The following is a 25,880-nucleotide window of genomic DNA, read 5'->3' on the forward strand; positions in this document are numbered from 1 at the left end:
TACCCGTGGCCCAGCTTCACGACAAATGTCTTAAATTGGTTTTATGCTCGTGCCCTCAACTCTACCTAAAACACGAGCGCATCTTCCCCTTTCCGAATCTCCTCAGCTCCCGAGCATCGTTCTCTTCCTGAGCGAAGATTTCCATCTCCTTCTTTTCAGCAACCCTGATCTTCCTCTTCCCAAGATATGCTCCCCTGTGTTCCTGCAAACAACGGTACTTTTTTTTTCCCTGTGTTCCTCTAAGATTTGTTCCCGTCATCTTCCCGAGCATCGTCCTCCTAAAATGGAGTTGAATTGATTTTGACATAAATACGAACTTCCTCTTTTATTGCATTTGTGAGAAGATGAGCTTACGTATTATTACATAATAATTATTAACTAATTACCCAACAATTACATTTATTATATAATTAACACTTTCAAGTTTCACTAATTTATTACATAAAAAAATTGGCTTATGGAGTTATAAAAATTTCACTGTTACAGTCTTTTTTTAAACAGTTTTACCAAACAAGGTGTTGACCTCACTTTTGGTTGAGGTATAGAAAACTAGTTATTTTTCTATAAACAGCTGCATCAAACTGCGCCAAAAAGATAATCAGTGTGGCATGAAAATTATTACACATTAGAAGTAATTGGAGAAAATAATAGCCTCCACATATGTGTGTGTGTGTGTGTGAATAGGTAACCATAAGCAAGCTTTTCTTTAAACAATTCTCCTAATGGCGACAGAGACGGTGGAGAAGGCCATGAGCCCTCCACTCCGATCTCCGGTCCGGAACGCGGTGGATCCACCGCCCAGCTCTAAGGCCATCGTTATTCGTCCGCTTGAAGGCGGAGAGCCCGCACCGGCTTTATTGTTGTCGCCGGTAGCGGCTAAAGCAGCGGTTCGTGCACCTGTGGAGGTGAGGCAGGCTGCGGAAGCGGAGAACTCGAAGGTGGTGAGCTGGATCCTGCGGCGGCGATGGCTGGCGGTGACTGTGAGAAGGGTGGATGTGGCGGCGAGAATGGTGGCCGCTGCGCTTTGCCTCATCTCATTCTCGGTTATGGCGGCTGACAAGGATAGGGGCTGGACTACTGATGCCTTCAATATCTATAAGGAATACCGGTATGTGTTTCTTCCTAGTTCGGATTGTCGAGATCGGATGATCCACTACTAACCTACAGCTCTCTCGGGTGTGTATGGTGCAGGTATTGCCTTTCGGTGAATGTGATCGGTTTCGTGTACGCCGGGTTCCAGGCATATGCGGAGGTCCACCATATGAGCAGCAAGAAGCACATCATCCGCCGTCCGATGGGGAATTATTTCAATTTCGCTATGGATCAGGTATGTTGCATCTCATTGATTCCTTTTTCTCTAAACCTGGAAGATGGTTAGTGGTATATTCACGGCTCTACCTCGTTGCTGTTAATGTTATCATTCATTAGGAAGATTGTTGAGTGAGTGCTATAAGTTTCACAAACTTCTGGGATTGCATTTTAGATTTAAGGGGAATTTAAATTAAATCCTTCAAACCATTCATTTTGGACAGGTTAAACTAAATAAGGGGCTCTTTGTAGGAGTGATTATTACATCCAGATTCTGTGGGAATGACTTGAGTATTGTGGTATTATTGGTGCTATTTACACAGTAATGCCACCAATAATAACACAAAATACTATCAATCTGGCTCCTTCTGGATACAGCTTATCCGGACGTAATAATTTTCCCGCCTTTCTGATAGGATCTACTCTGGATTTATAGATTTACCGTAAATTCAAACAACCAAAATAAATCCAACCAAACGGTTAAATGTATATATATGAATTGCGACGGTTAAATCCGAATTTCTTTTTTTTTTTTTTGCTCATAAATTCAAATTTAGTAAAATCTGGTAGTTCAAAGAATTTGATAAATCCAGATTTATAGCATTTTCTAAATCCAATTCAAGTTAAATTCATCTTGCAACCAAACAAGCCTCTTAAATCCACGAATTTACTAAATTCGGACTTCACCCATTTGCAATGTAAATAATGGTATTTTATAAAATTCATTTTTATTTTAATTTAATTAAGGTGAAAGTAATTTTTAATTGATTTGATTGAATGAATAATGAATTAATGCTTGAATAGTTTGCCTTAAAATGTTGATTATTGTTTACTTAGTTTAATATAATTCTAATTAATAATTAATTAATTTTAAAAAAGTTTATAATTATTTGATGAATACTAATATAGTAATTATAGACTAATTTGGCATGGTAATTACAATAATATATTTTTTATTAAACGAAATTTGGTTGTACTGGTGTAAATTTGTAATATTCATCAAATATTATTATTCAACCTCTACCTAAATTAACAAATTTAAATCATGAAAAAAATTTTCAAACAATTTCAGAGGGGTTTATCTGAATAATAAATCTTATACCAAATTGTTTCTATGATTTAACCATCTCAGAATTTACTAATTCCTATTGGATTAATGACGATAAATTTCTATATAAACCCTTTAGGTAGATTAAATTTATGCTTATTCAATCAACATTTCCAAAAATATGTTTCGCATAGTAAATGTATATTTGATAATTATTGATTATCTTTCATTGCTGCTGTTCACCATGAAATATTGAGCTGGCCAATCGATTGAGAGTGCCAAATAACCATTTCCAAATGCATATTGCGATATTTTTTTTGAAATTGATCCTGAACCCCTCTAGTTTGATTCTGCCAACTTTTTTTATCATTCGTTCTCTAATCTGTTAGGATTTATCTGCTTTAGTAGTTTTCCCCAAGAAAGGATAGAGAACAATCTATATCTATTTTTATTCTCTTTAGAAGAGCGCAAAATACTCTGTTCCTTGTAAGTTATCTTTCTCAATAAGCAGAATTGCAGTTTGGTTTTCTCATGAAATTGCAGAAAGTTTACAATCGTAGCACAAACAGACAATTAGCATGGTACTTCGAGAGGCATGTGATTTGCTTCTATTTTGCATTTGCCCCAATCGAATGGAAATTTTCTAAATGTGCAATTTATCCAGAAGATTGACGATGGGAGTATTTTGGATTTTCTATGTTACGCATAGTTCCTTGCTAGAAATCATTCTATTGTCAAAATGAAAATTTCAGTGCATTACCATGGAAGCTGAATATTGTTGAACAAGAAATTTTATTTCTTGCCGGTTATATTCATTGAACATAGGTATCTTGATTTCAAACCTTATATTGGATTGTTGATCTCATTGTTATTTTGTTTTGAGGCTGTGAAAGAAGGGTTGGTGTTGGATCAAATATTATTTGTTGAATGTTATCTAGACTCTACTAGAGATATTGATATACAGGTTGGCTAATAGAGAGGGAAGAGATACAAAGGTTTTGGTGGGTTGATTTATAGAGAGCCTAGTTGACCCTTAGACTGAGAAGGATGAGTCAAATTGAGTTAAGAAAGAATTTTAAATGAGAGATATTCTGAGGGATGATCTTAAATAGATTTATAGAAATGGTTTCAGCTTATATACTCGACTATGATTGGGGAGGACAAATACCTTTGGTCAAGCAACAAGCTGCTTGGGCAAAAAATTGGCTCTGGTTGACTAGAAGCCTAGCGAACTCGGTTATAGGTAGTTCATGTTGATTCATAATGACTTTTTAAACTTGGTTCTAGCTTTTATGATGAATTGATTAGCTTGCTGATGCAAACATGGGTGCTCATTTGATAAAATTATATCCGAACATGTAAAATTGTTCAATAATTGCATCAGTGCGATCGGATAAGGTCCCCACAACAATTTTACGAAGTACAGATTAGAAACATATACGAACATCGACTAACAAATTCTTGTCTTTGCACAACAGTGCAAGCCCACAAATCCTAAGTCACCACCAAGTGGACTCATTTTTGGCTCTAATCCACTAACTAATGGCTTCTCTTATCTCTATTTCTATCCAGCCACACCACCTTATCAAAGTCTATTCTAATGGTCAAGCCAATTCAGCCTTTCTCTAGTAAACATTCTATAAGATAATCAAGTAGATCCCTATACAAATATGATGACATATAAATTATAAATACACAACTAAGTAAACTAAATTATACAGCAATAGGACAGCTGATTTTTTATGTGGTTTGGTCTGCCTTGGTCATCATTGTCCTACATCTCTGCCTAGCCTAACTCGACATCAGAACCCACATTAAAGCTTGTCATGACAAACTACTTTCATTTACTCCACATGTTGGCAGAAAATTTTTTTTTACTCCAATTTCTTCCTTAATGGGTAATGGAAACACGCTCTAAACTTCTATTTCAAAGCAAGAAATAGGCTGGTTAAGCCTTCTCTATTAGGTCACGACATTCCTTCTTCAAGTTGATACTTTTTTGCATAAACGATTAGGTGATGAAAGTTAACTTTAAAGCCACATCAATCCTCACTTGAACCTTGGAGGTAATTCAATGGCTATCACCTATAAAGATGTTTTGCACAATCCCTTATAACCCTTGATTGTAATAAGATAAACATAATATGAGCAATTAATTACAATATAAACTAAGAATGATAAATAGCACGTTCAAAGAACTAAGCGTAGCTTTGAGATGTTGATGTAAACTTTAAATCTTTCTTCAAGGTTTCTGTAAAAGATCCCATAATATAAACTTATTTTTTTCATGATTTTTGCATTAATTATTTTCTATGAAGCTTTTGGTTATGTAGCCATTATCACTGTTAAAAATGTGCTCAATTAACATATAGTAATTACGATTACCTTAGTTAAGTATTATAGCTATTACACTTTTGAAAACATTCATAATTAATATATTTTGGCAAATCATAGTGCATCTTGCTATAGTTTTTATATCATATTTTACAATTTATATCATGCTATACTATTTATATATCTTAATATTTTAATTTTGAACATTATAATAACTATTTCGACCCAAATCTTAGTGTACTATTGTCAGTTGTGCTATATGATCCTAATAGTATCATACAATCTGTCTAATAACGCATGATATATATCTATCATATTTTATGATCTAAATATTATTTTACAATTTATTAGAGGCTATAGCATGTGAAAGTATGTTTTCATGATTCTAAATAAATTTTACTAGCCTAATTATAATATTTAACAATATTGTCAGATAATTTTATTTATTTATATCATACAGTTGGTACTAAAAGGTAACTTCTATACAATAAATATATTTTAACATATATTTTTTTTTATCGTGTTCATCTCTTGTTGATAATGTTTTTTAAATATGATTTTTAACATCTTTATCATAAGATTAGTCATCAGACACTTACATTATAATTTACACTTATTCATTGATTTGTCATTATAGTCTTCTTGCTATTCCATTGCCAATTATACAAAGCTCCAAGGTGCTTTATTTCCAAGTTGATATATTTTTGAGCTAGTTGAGCACATAAATGATTGTCGCCATCCTTACTACTTTACAACTAACCTGTAGCATGTAAGAAAACTTGGCAAACCACATTAGGCGCCACACTATTTTTGATTTGCAATCATCAAATGAATAATAAGCCACATATGAATTGCTTGAGCTAACGAGTTAAATAGATTCTAACCCATTCAACAACTTTTGGCTCTTGAAAATTTTATTTCACCAAAAAGGTTATGGCAACCTTGACAACAGCTACTGGTCTCATGGGTGATCCATACCACCTTGGCCATATTCAACTCATGTTTTGCGAATTGGATGCCAACCAAGGGCATTTCTTCATGACCGGAAACTTATAGGCAATTCAAGTCAGTTTATGCTCAACGATTTGCTGAACTCAGTTTAGGTTCTGATGATGAATTAATAGGTTGATCCATGTAAATATAGGTATAGATGTGTAAAATTATATTCAAAACTCCAAGTTTTGTTTAATAATTGCTTGAAATTTACTCAACTAGAAGGCAAAATTGCATAGACAAAGGCAATGTTCCACACTTTGTTGTCGGGTAGGCTGGTTTACCCCAAAATGAGCTGTTGGTTGGCAAGAAGCAACCGAAATTGGACAAAATTCCTGCAACATAAGACAAGAATATTACCAGAGCAGTTAACCGCAGGTTGATGGAAGAAGTCCCATCCGATAACCAAAATTTTATCAACATCACTACGTCTCATACTATCCACCTTGGTTTCAAGAAGTCCCACGAGATGAATATCATTAGCAGTCATAAGGTGTTGGAGGTAGTTGCCCACGGTTGCTTTGCGAGCAACCCTGCAATTCGAAGCAAGGACCAGGCTCATTTTTACACCAAAGGGGACATGTCGACAAGGTTTGTGGGTTGATTTTCCTTTTCCGAGGAATGGGTTTAATCTGGCTCAGCTGCCAAATTTCTTTGTCGAAGTGAGGTCTAGAAACTCCATCAGCGTTCCTTTTGTGTTTGCTTTTCAAGTCTCTTAGAATTTGGCCGTCGAGATGTCTTCTGGAGATGCGGAGGGGGGATTTGGTGGATGCCCATTGGGGTGGCTGCCTTTAGAATTGCTGGGATTATTACCCGACGAAGCAGATTGCCGCTTTCTCTATTGGAGGGGAAGAGTTCCCCTCCCTACTGCTTATTTCGGAAAGATTTTTTTGGGACCGTTGGAATTGGTGTTTGCGGCAGGATTACCTTTTATGGGTTTCGGTTTTCGGTTTTTGGTTAGTCACCAGGATCCACACACTGTATCCTTATTCCTCGGGCTTGTTTTCTCAACCGGGGATTGTTGCTTCCTTTCCTTCCCCACTGCCGACAGTTGGTTGGCTGAACTGATCCCATTCAGTCTACTGAACGGCATTTTCTGCTGGGCACCCTTCCCGGGCCTCTCTCCAAGCACATTTGTCATCAATGTGGTTGCATTATGCGCAGCTGGGGTCGTGGTTTCCTCCACACCGAGGAGGTTGGCAATTCAATTTGGTTTGGCATTTGTCATGCTTATGTCCCTCTAAGCCACAGTTAAAGCAAAACTGTCCAATTCTTTCGTTCTCAACCTACTGGAAGAGTTTCCCGTTCCCACCATTTACCCAGACCCCGGTTGATAGTTTTTTCGACAAATCCAATTTGATGCAAGCACGTGCATACATGCCGCATTTCCAGTTAGAAGATTGAGCATCAAGTCATAAAGGCTTTCTGACAATCACGGCAATGCGAACAATATTTTCATTGTCCCAATATAATAATAGAAGTTGCGGTAAGCATATCCAAACTGGAGGGGATAGGCCATCTAGGGAATTTGAAAAAAAATTGGCGACCGCTTATCAAGGGCCAAGATACTCCCCAAAGCAGTCCAAGGCCCACCTCTCAAGACTACGTCCCCGTTTCTTTACAAGAAAATTGCTGAAGAAAGAATCCATTCTAATTAAGGCCAGCTGAAACTCTCCAAATTGAGCCCATTTACGCTCAAGCTCGCTCATTAAGGTGGCATAGGGCACCTTCTCCCCAGAAGTTTAACCACAATGGCTTTTTCTAACTTTCTCACATTTCTGTCAATAGCAACATCATTCAGTGTGACTGTAACACCATCCGCTGAGATTTTCTTCAAGTCATACTCGTCACTGATAGGTATATGATCATGTTGTTGCCATGCTCCCGTGCCTTTTTCCCAACGTCTATTGGCCAACCTATTGTTGGAAGCTTGAGCGGAATCTTCAATCATTTTGCCAGCATGCTCTTATGGTCCCCCAACACTTGTCAGGGTACTAGGGCTATCCTGGAACTAGGGATGGAGCTTCGAGTTGCAGTACCTTCAGTGGAGGCCTTGGCACTGTCAGGAACAACACCACGAACTCCTTGCGTGCAATTCTGCACATTAGCCTTGTGATCCTCGAAAGAGTGGGGATTTTGCACACCTGCAGAAGAAGCAACTACCTTTTCTTTTTCTTGAACAACATTCATCATAACTTGACCCATGCTGGTCATATTACCGCCCCATCCACTTTAGAGGCATGGGGGCTTTCCCGTGCGATTACTTGGGTTTCCAACTCCATAGGTTTCCAACTCCATAGCAGCCTGAGCATCCCGTTCCTTTCCCTCTCGCAAACCCCGATCACTGGCCTTGAACTGTACACTAAGGATATATCCCACCAAATTGCTTTCACATGCAATTGCTTTATTAACTTAAAAATGAAAATATTCGTCCAATTCAGTACTCTTGCCTCATTGTTCCCCGTTAAAACCCTTGATTATCACCGTTTGCAATCTATTTACTTGTGGAGGTCATATTTGACATTTCTGACATCACAGAATCTATTTGAATAACAATGACCTTTAAATTTCCATATTCTCTTTCATCCTAATCTGGATCTGTTTTTTCAGTATGGTCTATCGTTTCATATCCCATATCTTGCATTTTTATTATAGTTCAAAAGTGTTAGATCAAAGTGTAATAGTTGTTTTAAGATGAATTTCTTTATTAAAACTATTCAAAGGAAAAAAAAAAAAAGTTTTATGTGATGAGGACAGGTTTGGAGTATAATTAGGGGATGCTGGTGGGTTACCATATAAGCTTGAACGTTACTGCAATTCCACCTCTATATCATCCCAACAACAAAAACTTGCAGGCATACTGTGCCTTTTAATACTGGCAGGCCTTAGTAGGTAAAAGGAGATTATTTCCGTTTGTTTTCTCCTTTTTTTTGGCTTATGATCGAAACTTTTGTCTTTGCAGAAGCTTTTTTAAACCCTTTAGAAACTTTATTATTATTAACAGAGGCAAAAGTCTGCTTGAAATGCTTAATTTTATGATAGATACTCGCTTACCTTCTAATCTCTGCAACCTTTTAATCATCCTAATCTCGATCTTCCTTTTTCAGTACGATATATAGTTTGATATCCGACTTCATGCATTTTTATCATTAATCAAAACTTTCAGATAGAATTGTAATTGTTTTTTTCGGATAAAATTCCTTATTAAAACTATTCAAAGAAATGAGAACTAAAAAGATTTCTGTAATGAGGATAAGTTTGGAGTATCACTAGGGTGGGTTACCTCATAAACTTGAAGGTTATTGCAATGTCATGTCGTTATCATCACATCTACATAAACTTTAGACTACTGCATCCTTAATTTTTTTTATACTAGCAAACCTTAGTAGGTTAAGTATATTCTTTCTGTTTGTTATTCCCTTTTCTTTTAGATTGTACTAAAAAACCTGGGCCTTGGCTGAAGCTTGCTAAAACCTTTTATAAACTTTGTTATATTAACAGATGCAAAGATCTGCCTTAAATGTTTAATTTTATGACAGATACTGGCTTACCTTCTAATCTCCGCATCGTCATCTGCTACCGCACGAACGAACTACTGGGTTACAAATTGGGGGACTGATCCCTTTCCTAATATGATCTCTGGTTCGGTTGCAGTATCTTTTTTAGCATTTGTTGCTTTTGCAGTCAGCTCCCTCATCTCTGCTTACAACCTCTTCAACCGTTCCATCTAAATGCCGGCCTTGTAAGTTACTCATTTGGTTGCTAGAACATAGAAAAATATGTCTTAGAGGATTCTAACCTTGTTTTTACCTGTTTTTGGGATCTGAAAATAAAATCATTGTATTGAGGGGATTTGTAGAGTTTAACATCAGTCCATATGCTGAATTGAAGAAAGTTTTAACATATTTTAAGCATGTTTTCTAAGACTTGTGTGTTCAGAAGTGCAATTTGTAGAGCTGGTTTGTACATGTAAATTCTTATTGGAGTTTTTGTTTTATAATGTGCAGAATTAATGCTGGTTTATGATTTTGAATAATATGCAAACTGTATTTGCAGGTTTGAATTGAGCTGCTGCTTGTTTTTTTAGTCATTTCTGTTTAGCTTGGAATGATAAGATGGAACTTGATAACTGAAAGACATGACACACCTAAGAAGACGGGGAATCAAAGCATTTGTTGATAATTAAATCAGTAGTTTTGTCAAATTTTTGGATATTAGTAGGTAATGTGATGGTAGAACAGCCATGGATGTGAAAGGAGCTTAATTTTATCTCTACTATGATAATAAACTGCTTAAATTTCATAGTTGCTAACAAATTTTATGCGCTATTGCAGATAAAGATAGTCGGAGGTAGAGCCGGTTGGCTTAAAATCGGCTTGAATCGATTGAGTTCGGTTCGAAATAGGCGTGTGGATCATTATGTTTGATTTCAAGCCAGCTCGGCTCGAAATCGAATCGAGCTCGGCTTGATCCAACTAGAAATTGAAACAAGATGCCTCAAATTGAGTTACTTGTTCTGTTTCAGATCAAAATTGGCTAGTAGGTTATTATATTTGATTTATATAGCATTATATATAATTTTTATAAATAAAAAATAATCTTCCTATCTCGAGCTAGTTTGAGTCGATCTGTGCATGGCTCGAAATTAGCTTGAGAAAAATTTGATCCAAAGTTTTGGCTCATAGCTCGGCTTGTTTATGTCGATTTGAGCTAAAATTCAAAGAAGTTTTTGAGCCATTAATGATCTTCAAGCTAAATTCACAGACTAACTCACAGACTGGCCCTATTCAGAGGACACCATTTAGTCTCTAGATGTTGATGGGAAATGCTATTGTCATCATTGTAGCTAATGGTCTAGTACCATTTTTTGGTGATATGAAAATTGTGCTTGGGGGAGGAGTTTTGGTTGTAGTGTGAAATACTTTAAGAGTTATTTTTTTTCCAAGAGTGGAAAATGTCAAGTGAGTTAAAGTAAATACCTATTTATAGTTTTCATGATGAGTTTTTGGTTATTATTTAGCATGTTCCTTGTAGTTATCAACATCAAATGGTAAGAAATATATGAGTTTATCATATGCCTTGATTTTGAAAGATATGTCACCTAAGAGGACAGTGAATTGGTGTGCTTTTGAAAATAAATTGAAAGTACTCTAACCATGGCTAATTACAACTAGGATCCCAACTATTTCAGAGATTAGAGATCCCCCACAAACACACATAACATTAGCTCTCGAACATCCATATATTTATTCCACGAGGAATATGAGTGGAGAAGATCGAAAATGATCTCTTTAAAATCCCTTTCTCAAGGCATTGGATGTGTGACCATTTGAGCTTCTAGCAAGAATCCTCTCTATACTTGGTGTTTCAAATTGCTTATATATCAAAGTGCATATTCAAATAAAATTTTAAATATATTTCGGTATAATATGATCAAGATGGTGCAATACAATCGGTTGAAATTGATTTGTAAAATATAATACATGTTATATAGTATGATTAGTTCGAATTTTGAATTATCGTAATCAATGTGTTGTACGATTAGTTTCATTCTCGAGTATAAATTAATCATGTTGCTATTGTACCAATATAAAATGGAACATATAATACAATACATGTTATATAATACAATATTAAGATCAGATTTTTATAATTAAGGTAATTTAATACTATTAGTTGGCTTAGGACGTACATGTTAATAACGTTGTATGAAATGCATTTTATAGTATGATTAGTTTAACTTTTTAATTATCTTATGTAATACAAGTTGATCCATTGCAATGTACATTCCAACAAGTGTCCTATAATATAATTCTAAGGTCAAGTATCATTGTTTAATCTCTCAATCTTGAAAAAATTAATCGAAATAATTTGAAATCATAATTGATCAGACCTTACCATTCATGATTGTATAGCCGATCTAAACTTGATGAAATTTAGTTTTGGAGATTGTTTGGTATGGTTGTTCATGATCATTTTTATACTTGATTTTACGTTCGTTCTGATTTAATGTACACCTAAAACATGTAATAAGACATGTCTAAAGCAATTAGAAGGCATATCTAAGATCTTGAATCTTCTCTCTAGAAATACCTCAAGCTAGCTTCACTTTAATTCTTCTAATCACATGCTAGTTTAAAAATTTTAAACTACAAGCTTCTTTTGATTCACAATAAATTGTCTAGTGTTCCTAACATTAAAATTTCTCATCTAATTTGTTTTTGAAATGATAGTACTCTAACATGCAAAAAAAATATTCCAAATATTGTTAACTAAAATTTGTTTTTGTTTATGATTATCAAAATACTTTAATATAAGTTGAAGCTCATTGGGTTAATAATGTTTCTATGTTGAAGGTAACAAACATATTTGAATTATACATAAAAATTCCTTTTTAAGTAGCATAGAATAAGCAAAGAAATCTAAAAAACAAACACATAGTCATAACTTCAGGGACAAAAATTATTACTGAATTTACACTTACTAATAACGACATAGTTACCCATCGTTATTATTGTTGCTTAGAAATGGAGTTTAGCTTTTACTTAATCATGAAAATAAAGAGGGTCCCATCAAGAGTCTTATTCCATATCTATATATATATATATATTTATCAATCTTACGTTACATTAAATTAGAATAATGTTATAAGATTGTGCTATTCTTATGATACCATATTCTTAAGCTTAGGGGTACTAATTAAATATCTAAAAATGAGACTTATTAATGTCATATGAGATTCTTTCGAATATACTTAAAAGTATGTATATAATTATACATTAAAAATAATCATGATTGTGTCATTAGGATATTTATACTCTCATATATATTCATGTTAAATTTCTTAATGTGTATTGTTTAATATATTTTGTCTGAAAAAGAAAGGTTTCGTATTCCTCTTTATTTGCAAACCTAAAAATATGTTAGCTCCTCAATCATTCTCATTTCAAATTAATGACCCATCATTTTATAGGATTATCAACGCATTAAATTATTTGTAGCTCCAATTTAGTCAACCATTTTCCTTATAATAAATCATTTTAGAGGATTATTGCAATAGTTTCCTCATAATAAATCATCTCTATTTGATTGAATCTCTTATAACTAGTCTTATTTTATTATTAATTTTTACTCAAAAAACATTTGATTTCTTTCTAGGCATTCATTTTGTTCCTATTACATTCATTTATGTATGGCTATAATCAAAATTCATTGGAAACTAGTCTCTAGGGCTATAAATGAACTAATAATCCATCTAAGTTCTCAGCTGTTCAACACAATAGAGCTTATTCATGAACTTCTTATTAATTTATAAAAAAATGTTTGAGCATTTCATTAATACTTGATTGATAAACAAATAAACTCAATAGTTTATTATTTGATTTGCTTATGATCATGACTAGTATCATTTAAAATTTATAAATGACTTCCATAAAAGCTCAATTAAGACTATAAAAAATACTCAACATCTTAATTACTAATTAATTAATCATTTGTAAAACTAATTTTTGTATAAACATATATGCACGTGTGTGCGGCTTGCCATGACTCTTCGGTAGTGTAGCCTAACTTAAGTCCCCTGAAATTATGGGTTCTATCCCGCCTGAGTGACTCTGCTTTGAAGTATTAGATCGAGTTATTAGACACATAAGGGTGACTAGAAGCTTGTATCACATAAGGGTGACTAGGAGCTTGTATCATGTCCTTCATTTATTTTTTTACCATCGCTAAACCCATTCCGTACATTTGACAGGAAATACGGTTACCCCTGAGCTCCGTGTAGCCGCCGTCTCTCTTCCACTGCTTAACACAAGGCGGAGTGAGGAGATGGCGGCGACGGCGGCCTGCGCTGCACGTCGAACTCTTCTCCGCTGCTCCACCGTCTCTAGGGGTAGCATCCGTACTAGTACATCCATTCCGGCCTCCGCGTTCGCCCGCCAACCCCGCCGGAAACCGCCATCAAGTATTTTAAGGTGGCCTTTTGCTTCATCGTGAAATCACGTTGCTGTTCTTTATTTTTGGTTCCTGATGTGATTTGCTCAACGCCTAGATGGAACTTTTATTCCTTTAAGAATTCCAATGGGCAACGAATGATAATGGTGTTTTTTGTATTATTATCTGCTTCAGATATTATTGCCTGATGATATGCTTGTCGCAGAGTTTAAGAAAAAGATTAGGGTTTTGGGTTTTAATTATTTATTTGATGTTTTATAGGTTCTTTGCGAATTTTAAGTTGGGTTGTATTTGTTTCGTTTGTTTGATTGAGAGCTTTGGTTTATTGTTTTGTGTAGGGTTGCTGGGGAGCTGAGTCTTATGCAGTCCTTGATGCCATTTTACAGCGCCACTGCTTCGGCTTTGCTCACTTCGAAGCTCTCTATGAGGCCTGGGGGCTGGGCGTCGCTATCAGAAGGTGATCCTTCATTTTTTTATGAGATGATTTTATTTTTCTAGATTTAATGCAGTTCTAGATTTAAACTTGTGAAATTGGTTTAATTATTTTAATGCAGTTCTAGATTAAAATTGTGAAATTGGTTTAATTATGAGATGATTTTATTTTTCTGTGACATCTACATGGCCTTCATCTACATGGCCTTCGTAAAAGCTTTTGATTATTGTGAATGAATTTTATATGAATTAGTGCCCCCTTTGAAAAACAAAAGAACTTTGGCTAGGAGCTGCTTATACAAATTTTTGATAGGAGTGCAATAGAACAATGATAAAAAGAGGAGACATTTGATCTAATGTATTCGTAGCAAGGATTTGTCTCAGGACAACGAGTTTGGTTTTCATTTTGTAGCACAATTTAATTATCTTGCAGCAATTTTTAACATATGTAATTAAATATCATTTGCTTCAATTACCTATCTTCCATTCCTTATAAATTTATATTAGGAACGCAACAATGAAAATTACTATTTGTTGATATAGATTTTAATATCTAGTGTAAGCTTTGAAGTATTTTTTATTAGTTTTTTCAAAATGGTCTAACTTCTGAAATATTGATAGTTGTGATTTGTTTGTTTAAAAAACGTTTAATTAAATCGTTCATGGTAGGGATTGTACAGAGCCCATCCTTCTATGCAGGTTTGTTGAATTACTAGCAATTGTAGTATAAAATATCACATAACATCTAGAAATCTCTTGTGAGTTGGGCTAAGAGAATTGGTTTGTAATAGTGATAAAGCATTCTCTTTGATGCAAAACATTGGTAGGCCAACTTATCCTTAGTTCATATTGGGTTTGTTTTTGTAGTTTATGTCATATATCTTTTCTTTCGAGTCTTTTTTTATCATTGTACCATTTAATTATAAATGTCTAGCTTCTTTGTTTTAGTCCTATATAATGTGTGGTCTTTATGTAAAAGGATGGTTTGTGCTTTATTTCTTCTTTCTATCATTCCTTTCTAATATGTATCTATTTTCTCATAATATATTTATGACTATGAATTATTTTGGTATGTTGTCTTTGTACTCAATGGTATTCAAACTCTTTAGCATGTTCTATTAATACCCATGCTTAAAATTATGCAATATGAGCGCGTCTTGTGGCCCTCCTCAATTCTTTTCACAAAAAAATCACAGTGAGGCTTATGCCTCATTATCCTAGAGTGAGGCGTACTCTTCACCCAGGCCGAGGCTCACCTAGCCTCAAAAAACACCTCCATTTTTTTAGGCTATTCACAATTTTTTTTAACAAAATTAAAAATAATATCAATATACATCATCTATTAACTCTCACATTTCACATACCAAATAACAAGAAATAAAAGAAGAATGTATCAATAAAAATTCATATAGTTGAAGTTTGAACTATTAACATAGTTATTATTTTAATTAATAATTTTTTTATGATTATTCATTAAAAAGTTGATAATTGAGATTAAAGATGAGAAATGAGAAAATATTAGTATGATTGGGTATAAGGCACAAGATAAACAATTCATTATGCTGATGATTCTAATAGTGACAGTATTACGGACTTTTAAATTTAAAATTCAGATGTTATTGGCTGACATATTCTTATTTAAATGGGGGTAGCATCAGCGAGAGAGAAAGACTTATATTTAATTTATTTTGATTCTTATGTTTTCATATATAAATAATTTATTTTAACCATCTTAACTTTGATAGTTTAATATTTGTATAACCTATCTTATTTGATAATTTAATGTGTTATTTCTAACATTATGTAATTTATTATTTTTTAACTTAGTTAGAATGCTATATTATTTTTTAATGTGTTTATAAGTCTGAATATTAATATGTTATTTTCTTACTTTATACAGTATTGTTTATATAATAGTTCTTAATTAATGTAATTTTTTAAATTTAAGGCTTATGACTTAAAAGTCGTTGAGGTTACGCGTCATCTCATGAACAAAAAACTACCTCAATATTCACTTGCGTAATTTTAAACCTTGATTAATATATATGATCATTAGCTTTAATATAGCGACATTGCTGACTGGATTCTCCTGAGTGAATGAGGCAGCTAGTAATTAGTTGTAATTAATTTCTACCAATAATACATAAATCAAAATATTCAGATTTTCAAGTTCCAACACTTAAGGATCTCCTCAAATATAAAAGCATGTGATAGAATTTATGATCATTCCCCCTTTTTAGCGGTCTTATGATTTCTACTATAACGACAAGCCAACCTCTATTGATGATTTGGATTTTAAGTATGATTTTGAAGCACCATAACTTGAGTTTGCTACATTGCTAGAGATTGATCAAGAGTCTACTTCTTATGGGATATTTGAGTTTGATAATGTCACTCGAGATTCATCGCGTGCCAAAGTCTGATAGTATTGTGATACTTGAGCCCGAAATAAACTTGCCAACAAATATTTTTTGACAGTCTTTTAGTTGAATTTTTGGCAAAGGTTTCTTCGACAATATTTATGTCTTTTAATTACCTTGGAAGCGATTCCTTTTACAGTGATTTCAACACACAATGATTATGTTCTTTAGTACCTTATTTAATTCCTTGATATAGTTTATTTTAAACAACCTTATAGTTTATTAAGTTTGTATTGTGTTGCCAAAATCATCTTTTTGCCCATTATTAGTCTTGTTTGTTGAGCTATCATATACTTCTGATGATTATATTGCTATAAACCAAAGCCTTCTGATCATTTGATCCTACTTGAACTTTATCTACAATTCTTCAAACTATTTTGATTCAACCGTGGCGCTTCTTTTTACTTAGTCGCCTACTGCAAACTCATTGGAGAAGTGTTTTTTGTGTCCTAAGGGAAAAATGCTAAGTATTGATGTACTGACTTTTTTTTTTATTCCAATCTTTAAATCAATGTTCATGGTGTATGTCTTATGCGTTTGGTTTTGTGTCATAGGTATTTTATGCTTGTGCCTTTTACTTCATGTTTATTGATAGTTTTTTAAGTCCCATTTCATCTTATAATCTTTATGAAAGAGGACCATTATATGTAGAAAAGATATTCCTTAGGATCAAACGAAGAATAGTGAAATCAAAGCATGATTGCTTGAGACATTGTCTCTTTTTCTCAGACTCCTTGGGATGCGCTACCATTCTCTATCCCGCATCAAGGGTTTTGTACCTTAACTCCTCTCCTTTTTCTATCATGTTGTGTTTTCATTTCCAAAAAGTATCATTTTCATTAAGAATTAATTTGTTATGTCTTAGCTGCATTTATTAGTATCCTATCTCCTAAAACGTCTTTGTTGATATTTATAATCACAAGTGATGTAGCACACCATCTATGTAAAGCACTACTTCAACCCTAAACACTTCACTAAAAATACTTCTCGAAAGAAGTTTTCTTATTTTAGTTGTCTCTTTCATACCGGTGTAGCCTTATAAAAGATCAAATTGATTCCCACTTGATTTCTCTTTTCTTAGTTTTCTCTTTTGTGCTTCCTTTAGTTGATTTGTCCTCGTAAAAAGAAGATGCTTATATGTTTAAAAGATATCTTGTGAATATTGAAATAATTATAAGGAACTTTTACTCCCTTTATCTCGCCTTATCTCTCTATTTTTTGATTTTATGTACCCATTTTTCTTGATCTCTAGATCACATCAAATGGTATCAAAGTTGAAGCTCTTGCATATTGATCGTCTTCCTAGCCAAACGTCATGTGTTAGCAAGCTCAATCAATGTGCATATTTGCTTTTGAATACCACTCCCACCTCGTGGTCAAGCCTTGCAAAGCTACCGTATTGTCTCACACTTTGTATTGTGCTTTTTGTTTGTGAACTAAATTACTTCCATATCTCTTAAATGCAATCTCATAACAGGTTGCTCTTCGCACAATTGCTGTAACCCATGTCTTGTTAACTCCATTGCGCATGCTTGCTTTGCATCTCAGTACCTCATGAACTTGCAACAACATGCCTACCGTGTTGATACACAAAGCCATGTCACATTGCCTACTGGCCTGCAAAATTTGAACCCTTACTTACATTTGATTTTCTTTTCTTGCTAGTTCACATGTAGGGTTGATATTTATGCTTCAAGTGAAAAAAAAAAAGCATGGGGACAAGCCATATTCTTGGATTGCTAGTTCACATGTTGGGTTGTGATTCCTACATTAGCTTTCATTTTGTCTCCTTTTCATTCTCCTATGTCTGTGCTGCCCCCGTGCTAAGTTTTGATGTAAAAAATTTTAGAAGAAATTTGACTTGTTCTCTTCGCATGGAGGAACAACAAAGATTCTTAGATTACCGCTGATCAGTATTCATTCTCTCGCTATTTTTGCATAAACGCTCAATGAAGGGTTAAATGGTTAGAAGAAGGCTATAGGAACTCTTTTGAGGGAACTATAATGACTTGGGATTTCAAATTAAGACTAACTCAACCGAGTTTTCTTGCTGTACTTTTTGCCCTTTTTTATTTTGAAGTAATTCTTTATATAGATAGTAAGTACTAAGTACCGATGTTGAACACCCAAATACAACCTGGATTGGGTTTAAGGCTAGTTAGACTGATAAGAAAGATCAACTCATGGGAATTGCTAGAAACATAATGAATTTTTGAATCATCTGAAGCTTTTTAGATGCATGAACTCTGCTTAAGGGCTGACATTTGAGCTACTTCTAGTTTCAAAGCTAGTCACCCACGCTTTAAAAAAAAAAAAAACTAGCCCAACTCTCCAATGCTACTTGCTTGAACTCAATAAGCCTCCCTGAAATCCACTTACAACTTCATTTGATTTCACTCTTTTACTTGGAAATTAATATGCATTCTCTATGTAATCAGATAGGTATTAGCTAGCTAATTTCATTCATTTTATAACAAGCACTTGCTAAGTCTTGTTTTGTAATTTTATTTATATTGCTCAAATATAGCTTTTCTTAGAATATTTTTTTGTTGACTCATTTCTATAAGTAGGGAGTAGAGTGAGCCTGAAGCATTTGATCATTCGCTAAAGTCTACTACTTTTTAACAATTTAGTGAGATCTCAAAGCTTATCGCTCTGAATTCCTTTTCTCTTATTTTTTATCTTAATTTTCTTGCCATTCTTTTTTGGAAGCTGGTAGAGTTACCCACAAATAATTTGGATATAATAGCTTTTCAGCTGTGTTAAGCGTGGACAGATGGTAAGGACCTGAAGCTAACTTTGGAATGACAATACAATAGAAACCAGTTGAAATGGTGAACTCAGATTTTTCTCACCAATATGTAGCTTAGTCAAATGGAAGAAAGATTAACCAAGACGATTAAGTAGTTTTGGTGTGTATTCCCAAGGTCACTGATATAAATTCTTGATGACAAATGCTCAAATTTTATCATCCGAGATAAAACTTCGCAAGTATTGATATCAACTCCCATAATAAATAAACTCATTTTTTTCATAAAGTAGACCATAAACAACTCCATCTAAAAGGGGTGAGAAGCACTAGCTGCAACTGATGAATTTACATTTCAAAATTTTATATTGGATTGATTTAACTGATTATATTACTTGATTTTAGATTACAACTTCACTGAAGAAAATCAATGATATTAAAATATGCTGTTTTTTTTTTGTAATCTTTAAGGCATCTCCGCTTGGCAGTACTCCCATTTTTTTGCTTTGAAGTATAATCTTATTTGATCACAAGAGGAAGTTTGGTACTTAATTTTCAAGTGCAGTTAAGCCTTTAAAATAGCTTTATTAAAAAGAGGCAGAAGGATGACCAGTCTTCGAGAATTTTTGTTGTGAGATTTTAGGAGTAAATGTTGGAGTTGGTTGTGGCACAAGCCTAGTTCACTCAAGGCCTAATGGTGAGAATATTTATGCACTCCATTTGCAGCAATTGTGGGATTTGATAGAGTTGCTTTAACTCAATAACAATCTGATTAATCTTGAGACATAAAATAGTGAACTAGTCGCTTCAACTTCAAGCCGCCTAGGAGACTTCAATTTGATGCGAATTTTTCAGCAATTTTTTAATGACTATTAGATCTTCCCTAAAACCTAAAGTTGATCAAGAAGCCGCACCACTAGCATCAACAACAATAGTAGGATGGTCAATAACCATAAAATTGAGATTATCACCTTGAGATGCACGAACAAAATGTGAGGTATTTTGAAGTAGCACAAGGGGCGAGACTATCTCCATTTTGCTAATATCACACATTCACATTTGTGAGTGTTGTTGGTTGGAATTTTAATAGCCTTCGTCGGTGCTCATGCCTAGCATCTCGCAAACTATTGTGTGTTTTATAAAGATCATGCGCATGATAATAAGAATTGTTGGCACCTTTAAATTTAATTGAAGAATTAATTAAGGTCGTCAAGTTGAAGAATTTTTTTCTAGTTGAGCCTGAGAGAAGAGTTAACAAAGCATTCATATGGGAAAAACTAAATGAGCCAGTTTCTTCTTTGGTGATTCACACTTCCGAGATACCTTTAACAATTCTCAGATTAGAAATATAGCTTTTGAAGTTGGCGATCCTCAAAACAACTTTGGTTGAGAGAGATAAACTTGGCTACTATTTTAGGAAATCGAATAATTTTTGAGACAATTGACGCTTCTACCCTTAGGGGTTCTAGACTTAATTCTTCTCTTGCACTTAAAAAGGTTACCAATGCTTCTCTGATCATCACAGAACAATGTACATTTGGTCCTGTTGGCGCACATACAATGCAAACCAACAAGCATCTATTTTTGCTTCAAATTTCATAAGCCAGAACACCTATCTCATTGCTTTCCCACTATATCCTTGTCTTTGAAATTATGAAACTATAAATTGGGCACATTGATCCTTATTCAGGTAACGAGCACCTAATTAAATTTTATCTGGTAATGATCCACCTCAGATATTAGGTAAGATTGGCAACGAATGCCTATCTTCACACTTATGCCACCTGTTATGGAATAGTATATAATGGTGGAGCTCCATGAATGCTATATTCATTCTTGATATTAGCATATCCTCAAATGACAAATGAATTATATTCCTAATTCTATAAGGTCCCTTGTGTCAGTAAAATCATCATTCTTAACACCAAACATTTTTTTTTGTCTTGAACTAGTTAGGCAGCTATTGTGATCACATTTATTGTAATGTTCTATGTATGTAGCTAGTATCTAATAGGATGTTCATAGTTTTTTATTTGGATGTCACCCATTAGAGGCATCATAACACATAATATTTTCAAACACAAAAACTTTACCATTCATATTTTACCTTCCATCTCATTGATAGGAAACTGAGCATGTTGAACATTATTCGATTCACACCTTAGGCAAAACTTTGTTCTTTGAGGCCATTTTTTCTTAGCTTCTATTAATCTGGCTTAATTATTTCCTTGTTGTCCCATGAAGTTCAACTTACCTTTAAGGACACTCGTCATGGGCTTCTAATATTTATTTATTAGCATGTTTCTTTGATTTAAATCAAGAAGAACAATCCCCCTCTAATGCAACACATCCTACATGTTATTGATTTATTCTCTGATGTATAGTTAACAAACCTTTCTCGCTATAGAAAGAACCTCAGGGGCATTTTGAACGTAAGAAAAAAGTTTGTGAATCGCCTTATTAAAGGGTCGATAGGGAAGTTATTTTCCCCAAGTTCGTCCTTGCCCTCCATACTCTTAAGATGTATGAGAGCTGGTTATGTATGTATCAATAGACGGGACCATTAGCAAGATCTCAATGAAGTGTTATTCTATTATGCTATACTTTTCTGATATGTTGTACAAGCTAACCGATCCACTTTTTTTAGTAAATTTAATTTACAAATTAGCTACCACTTGATCATGATTTATACCAAGGATTAGTGGAAAATTGCTTTTAAAAATTATGAATGATTGGATAAGTATTTGGCAATACACCAAGCATCTTTATGTGAGTCATGAACTAAGTCCCTTGTCCTCAGCAAATTTCTTGCGCTACTTTTATATCATCTTAGAGCTACAAAACCACTAAGATTGATCATTTGATCCTTGTGTATCTAATTTAGGACACCCTATGCTTTTAAAAACCATATAAACATATAAGGAAGTGCACTTTTATTTAACTTATTATTCCCTTTCCTGGGTTCATCATTTCAACTAAAGAAGTTTCTCTTACATTTGCCAAATTCAAGTCATTTTATATCACTTATCCTGTGATCTAGGCTTTATTGATTGATGTCAGAAAGATACATTCTACTTGTCATATTTAATTGAATTTGTCTTTAGACTAATATTATTGAAAATAACCAATGCTCGTGTCTTTCACCTATCTTTTTTTTCCAAACTAATTAAAATAACTCGTGAAACCTCTACAGTTGGCGTTGGTGGCTTTCTTAGCCTAGAAAACCATCCCACCTTTTTTTTTTGTGAAAATTTTAATAAGGCTAAGAAATACTATCCTACTTATGATCTTGGGTTTTTTCTAGTCGTCCAACCCTCATGATATTGGTGCCACTAAACTAATTTTGGCATTACAATTTGTTACCTTACTGGTTTTTTTCTTTGTTTTGCAACATGACACTATAATACTTGTGTGCTCTTAGGAAACCTAATGCAAACCAGGCAAAGTTGGTTATAATCATGACATGATTTTTGGCCTCTATGTCCTTCTCATTCATGCTGCTATGTGGTGTTTGGAGTCAAGGGGTTCCTACTCTTTGGCAGCATCACATCCAAACAACTATAACACTTTATCCATGATCCTCTAGAACAATAATCTTGTTGAATTACAATGTATGAATTCCTAACCCGTAGAAGTGTCCAATTGAATTAAATCAAACTACAAGCTTTTGGCCCAATTTCATTCCCTTTTGAACTAAATTGCATTACCCACACGCAGCTTGGTTCCATCCCCTTAGTTATATGCCACTCTGTTAGCCCTCACAACTTTGCTTCAAGATTTCACTAAACTCTTTCAACAACCGAAAAGCTTACCACCTCTAAGGCCGGAAGATCACTGTATCTTCTTACAACTTTGTTGCCCAACTTTAAACTCTCTCTTCTTTAATATTACTTATAAATAAGGATGATATGTTGCATTTTTGTATCTATCATAGTGCCTTGAAATAGGAAACTATTCCTAACCACTTTCTTAGCCCAATTGTGGATGAACTTTTCAATGAGCTCCACAGCACAACCCACCACAAAATTGGACCTTAATTTTGGATATTACCAAATTCGGATGGCTGATACTAGCCTTTTGAAAATCGTTTTGCACAAATGACTACTGAACTTATCATTCTCTTTGGATTCTCAAATGCCGCCATTACATTCCCAAGTGCTGTGAATAATATGCTTGAACCTTAATTATGTAAATTTGTGATTGTTTTCTTTGATGACATACTATCATTTAACATTTCGTTGTCTACCCTTCTCATCCACGTGCTTGTCAACGTCTATCGCTTACTCTACAATGACATCTACCTCAAACGATCAACATGCTTGTTTGGTCGTCTCAAGATCAACTACTTTACAACACATTGTGATTGCTATACTTTCATTAAGCCCAAACACGAAGTTGTGCAGCATTGGCCTACACCTACACCAACGCTAATATCTCAAAGGCAACACTATAACTTCCTTAGGCTCTTCAAATATTACTGCATGTTTGTATGATATTATACTTTATTCATATTGATGCACCAGTAACTAATCTCCTACACCAAAAAAAAAAAAAAAAAAAAAAAAAGCCTTTCGATAGCCTAAGGAGATGACACCTTTTTTGAACAAAATTAAAATTCAGACCATTGAAACCACAAAGTACACGTCTATTATATTAATGCTGCTAATTTTCCACCTCTTTTTAGTCTCCTAAACCAATTCCAAGCAAAATTAACATTAGACCCTATGATCATTTTGCTCCAGCAAAATATACTAGCATTGTTGGATACATATAGAGCTTGTCGCATTCAAGACTGCCTACTACAGCTCTACGCCAACAAATCCTATGTGATTTCCATTCCAACCTTCTTGGCATTCATACTGGATGTCGTTGAATGCTGAAAATGATTTCTACTCATATTTATTGGCCAAAAATCCAACAAGATGTTCAGCAATCTTTCCAATGATTTCTAGTCTGCCAAATCACTGAGTATCAACCTCTAGCACCAATAGGTCTTATTTAACTTTTCCCAATCTCTGAAGAAGCACGGGGATGACATTTTGATGGTTAGTGGATTTCATCATCCACCTACCCAAATTTCACGGTCACCTAACAATCATGGTTGTTATCGATTGACTTGCTAAATAGACAGATTTTGCTACTTGTGAGCACATCGCGCCTCGAAAGTTGATATTTTTAATCACAGAGGTATGCAAACTACAAGTCCCACTAATGACCATCATCTTTGACCGGGATTGTACCTTTCTCAATCTATTTTGGAAAGAATTATTCAAAGCAATGGAGACTAAGCTCCAATACAGCATTGTTCCTCATTTGAGACCAACTGACAGGCAGAAGTAACTAGTCCACGGTGGAGCATTGGACACACTCTTACAGGACCACAATAATACCTTTTGAGCTCTCCACCAAACCTGATATATAACCAAAATTTAAACGAAAATTTGTAGCGGAAAACTTTGTCAGGACATTCAATATGAGCCGGGAGATCCAACCATCAGACCTTGACGCCAACAATCATATGCCAAGCTTTGATGTTGATACTATGGCTCATATACTATCATGAAACATGTTGGGTCTTCTACTGGAATCACACATGCGCTTGATTTTCCTTATCTCAGTTCTAAACCCCTTCCAAAAGAACCTCTGGTGGCACTTGGCTGCATCAATCGGCCATTCCATATAACTTGCTTATCTAATCTAGAAAAAGTGGATTCTGCATTAAAAAAATTCACGAGTTCTCTGTTTTATTCTCCTCACTCTGACTGCTCATGTGATTAAATTCATGAGTTTTCAGTTTGCTTTTCCAATCTAGAGTTTTTTCTTTCAACCAGGAGATCTCGGTTTTAAGTCCTTGAATATATTTTGTGATTAAATTCGCTCTAATGTCCAAGAAGAAAGTTTGATTTATAGTGCTTTAGTTATTTATATTTGAAAGTTAAGAGGGAAGAATCATAATAAATCAAACATATGAACATTTATTCATGCCAATTTTTTCCCCTCGAAAGGCTTTATTTGTTTTTTGTTACTCCATTTGGTAAGGTAGAAAAAAAAAATTAATTTCGTATTTTTGGAGCTTTTTATTGATTGAGATTTAATTATTTTCTTTCATTTTTGTAGGATTCGCAACACCACTATAACAGGGCCAGTGGAATTGCGCAGCGGTACACTGCTACTTTGATTACTGTCTCATCTTTTCTTTATTAGTTCATCATCTCCAAGTGCAATGAAATTGCCGTATTTTAAAATTTCTGAACAAAGTAAGCTTTTGGCTTTAGCATTTAGTCTAATCATACATACTTAATTGGATATTCATTCAGCCTTTTACCAGGAAATGTTGTTTTGGGGCATTTATATACATACCACCGAATTCTTGTATTTAATAAACTTGCCATTTTTGCCAAATTGGGCTCACCTTCTTCACATGCATGACATGTATGAATTCTAAAAAATAGTTTGCTGGAACTACATCATTGCCCTTTATTATTTCATTTCTAATAGAATGTTGAAATTTAGGTTTAGACTTAGCTATTTAAGGAAAATTAATGCTGATTAAGCTAAGAAAATGATGAAATTTTGGATAGGAAAATACAGTTGGATGACCAAAGAAGGTTAGGAGGATAAGATGAAAAGTTTGGGTGGGGAA

The 25,880-nt window shown here is 34.2% G+C and overlaps 2 protein-coding genes across 2 annotated transcripts; both read left to right on the forward strand.

Moving 5' to 3' along the window:
• Window positions 1–672: 672 nt before the first annotated feature.
• Window positions 673–9,420, forward strand: LOC110033679 (CASP-like protein 4A1). The gene is made up of 3 exons (XM_020737737.1): window positions 673–1,108; window positions 1,192–1,327; window positions 9,223–9,420. Exons 1-3 carry the CDS (start codon window positions 723–725, stop codon window positions 9,412–9,414), a joined length of 714 nt encoding a protein of 237 aa, XP_020593396.1. The 5' UTR covers window positions 673–722; the 3' UTR covers window positions 9,415–9,420.
• A 4,084-nt stretch (window positions 9,421–13,504) lies between these two features.
• LOC110036885 (protein NUCLEAR FUSION DEFECTIVE 6, chloroplastic/mitochondrial-like) lies at window positions 13,505–25,612 on the forward strand. Its single transcript, XM_020741440.1, has 3 exons — window positions 13,505–13,656; window positions 13,975–14,093; window positions 25,355–25,612. The coding sequence occupies exons 1-3, from the start codon at window positions 13,511–13,513 to the stop codon at window positions 25,372–25,374; spliced, it is 285 nt and encodes a 94-aa protein (XP_020597099.1). The 5' UTR covers window positions 13,505–13,510; the 3' UTR covers window positions 25,375–25,612.
• Window positions 25,613–25,880: the final 268 nt, after the last annotated feature.

The sequence above is a fragment of the Phalaenopsis equestris genome, unplaced genomic scaffold, assembly GCF_001263595.1.
Source record: "Phalaenopsis equestris unplaced genomic scaffold, ASM126359v1 Scaffold000002, whole genome shotgun sequence".
In the NCBI taxonomy this organism is placed as follows: Eukaryota; Viridiplantae; Streptophyta; class Magnoliopsida; order Asparagales; family Orchidaceae; genus Phalaenopsis; species Phalaenopsis equestris.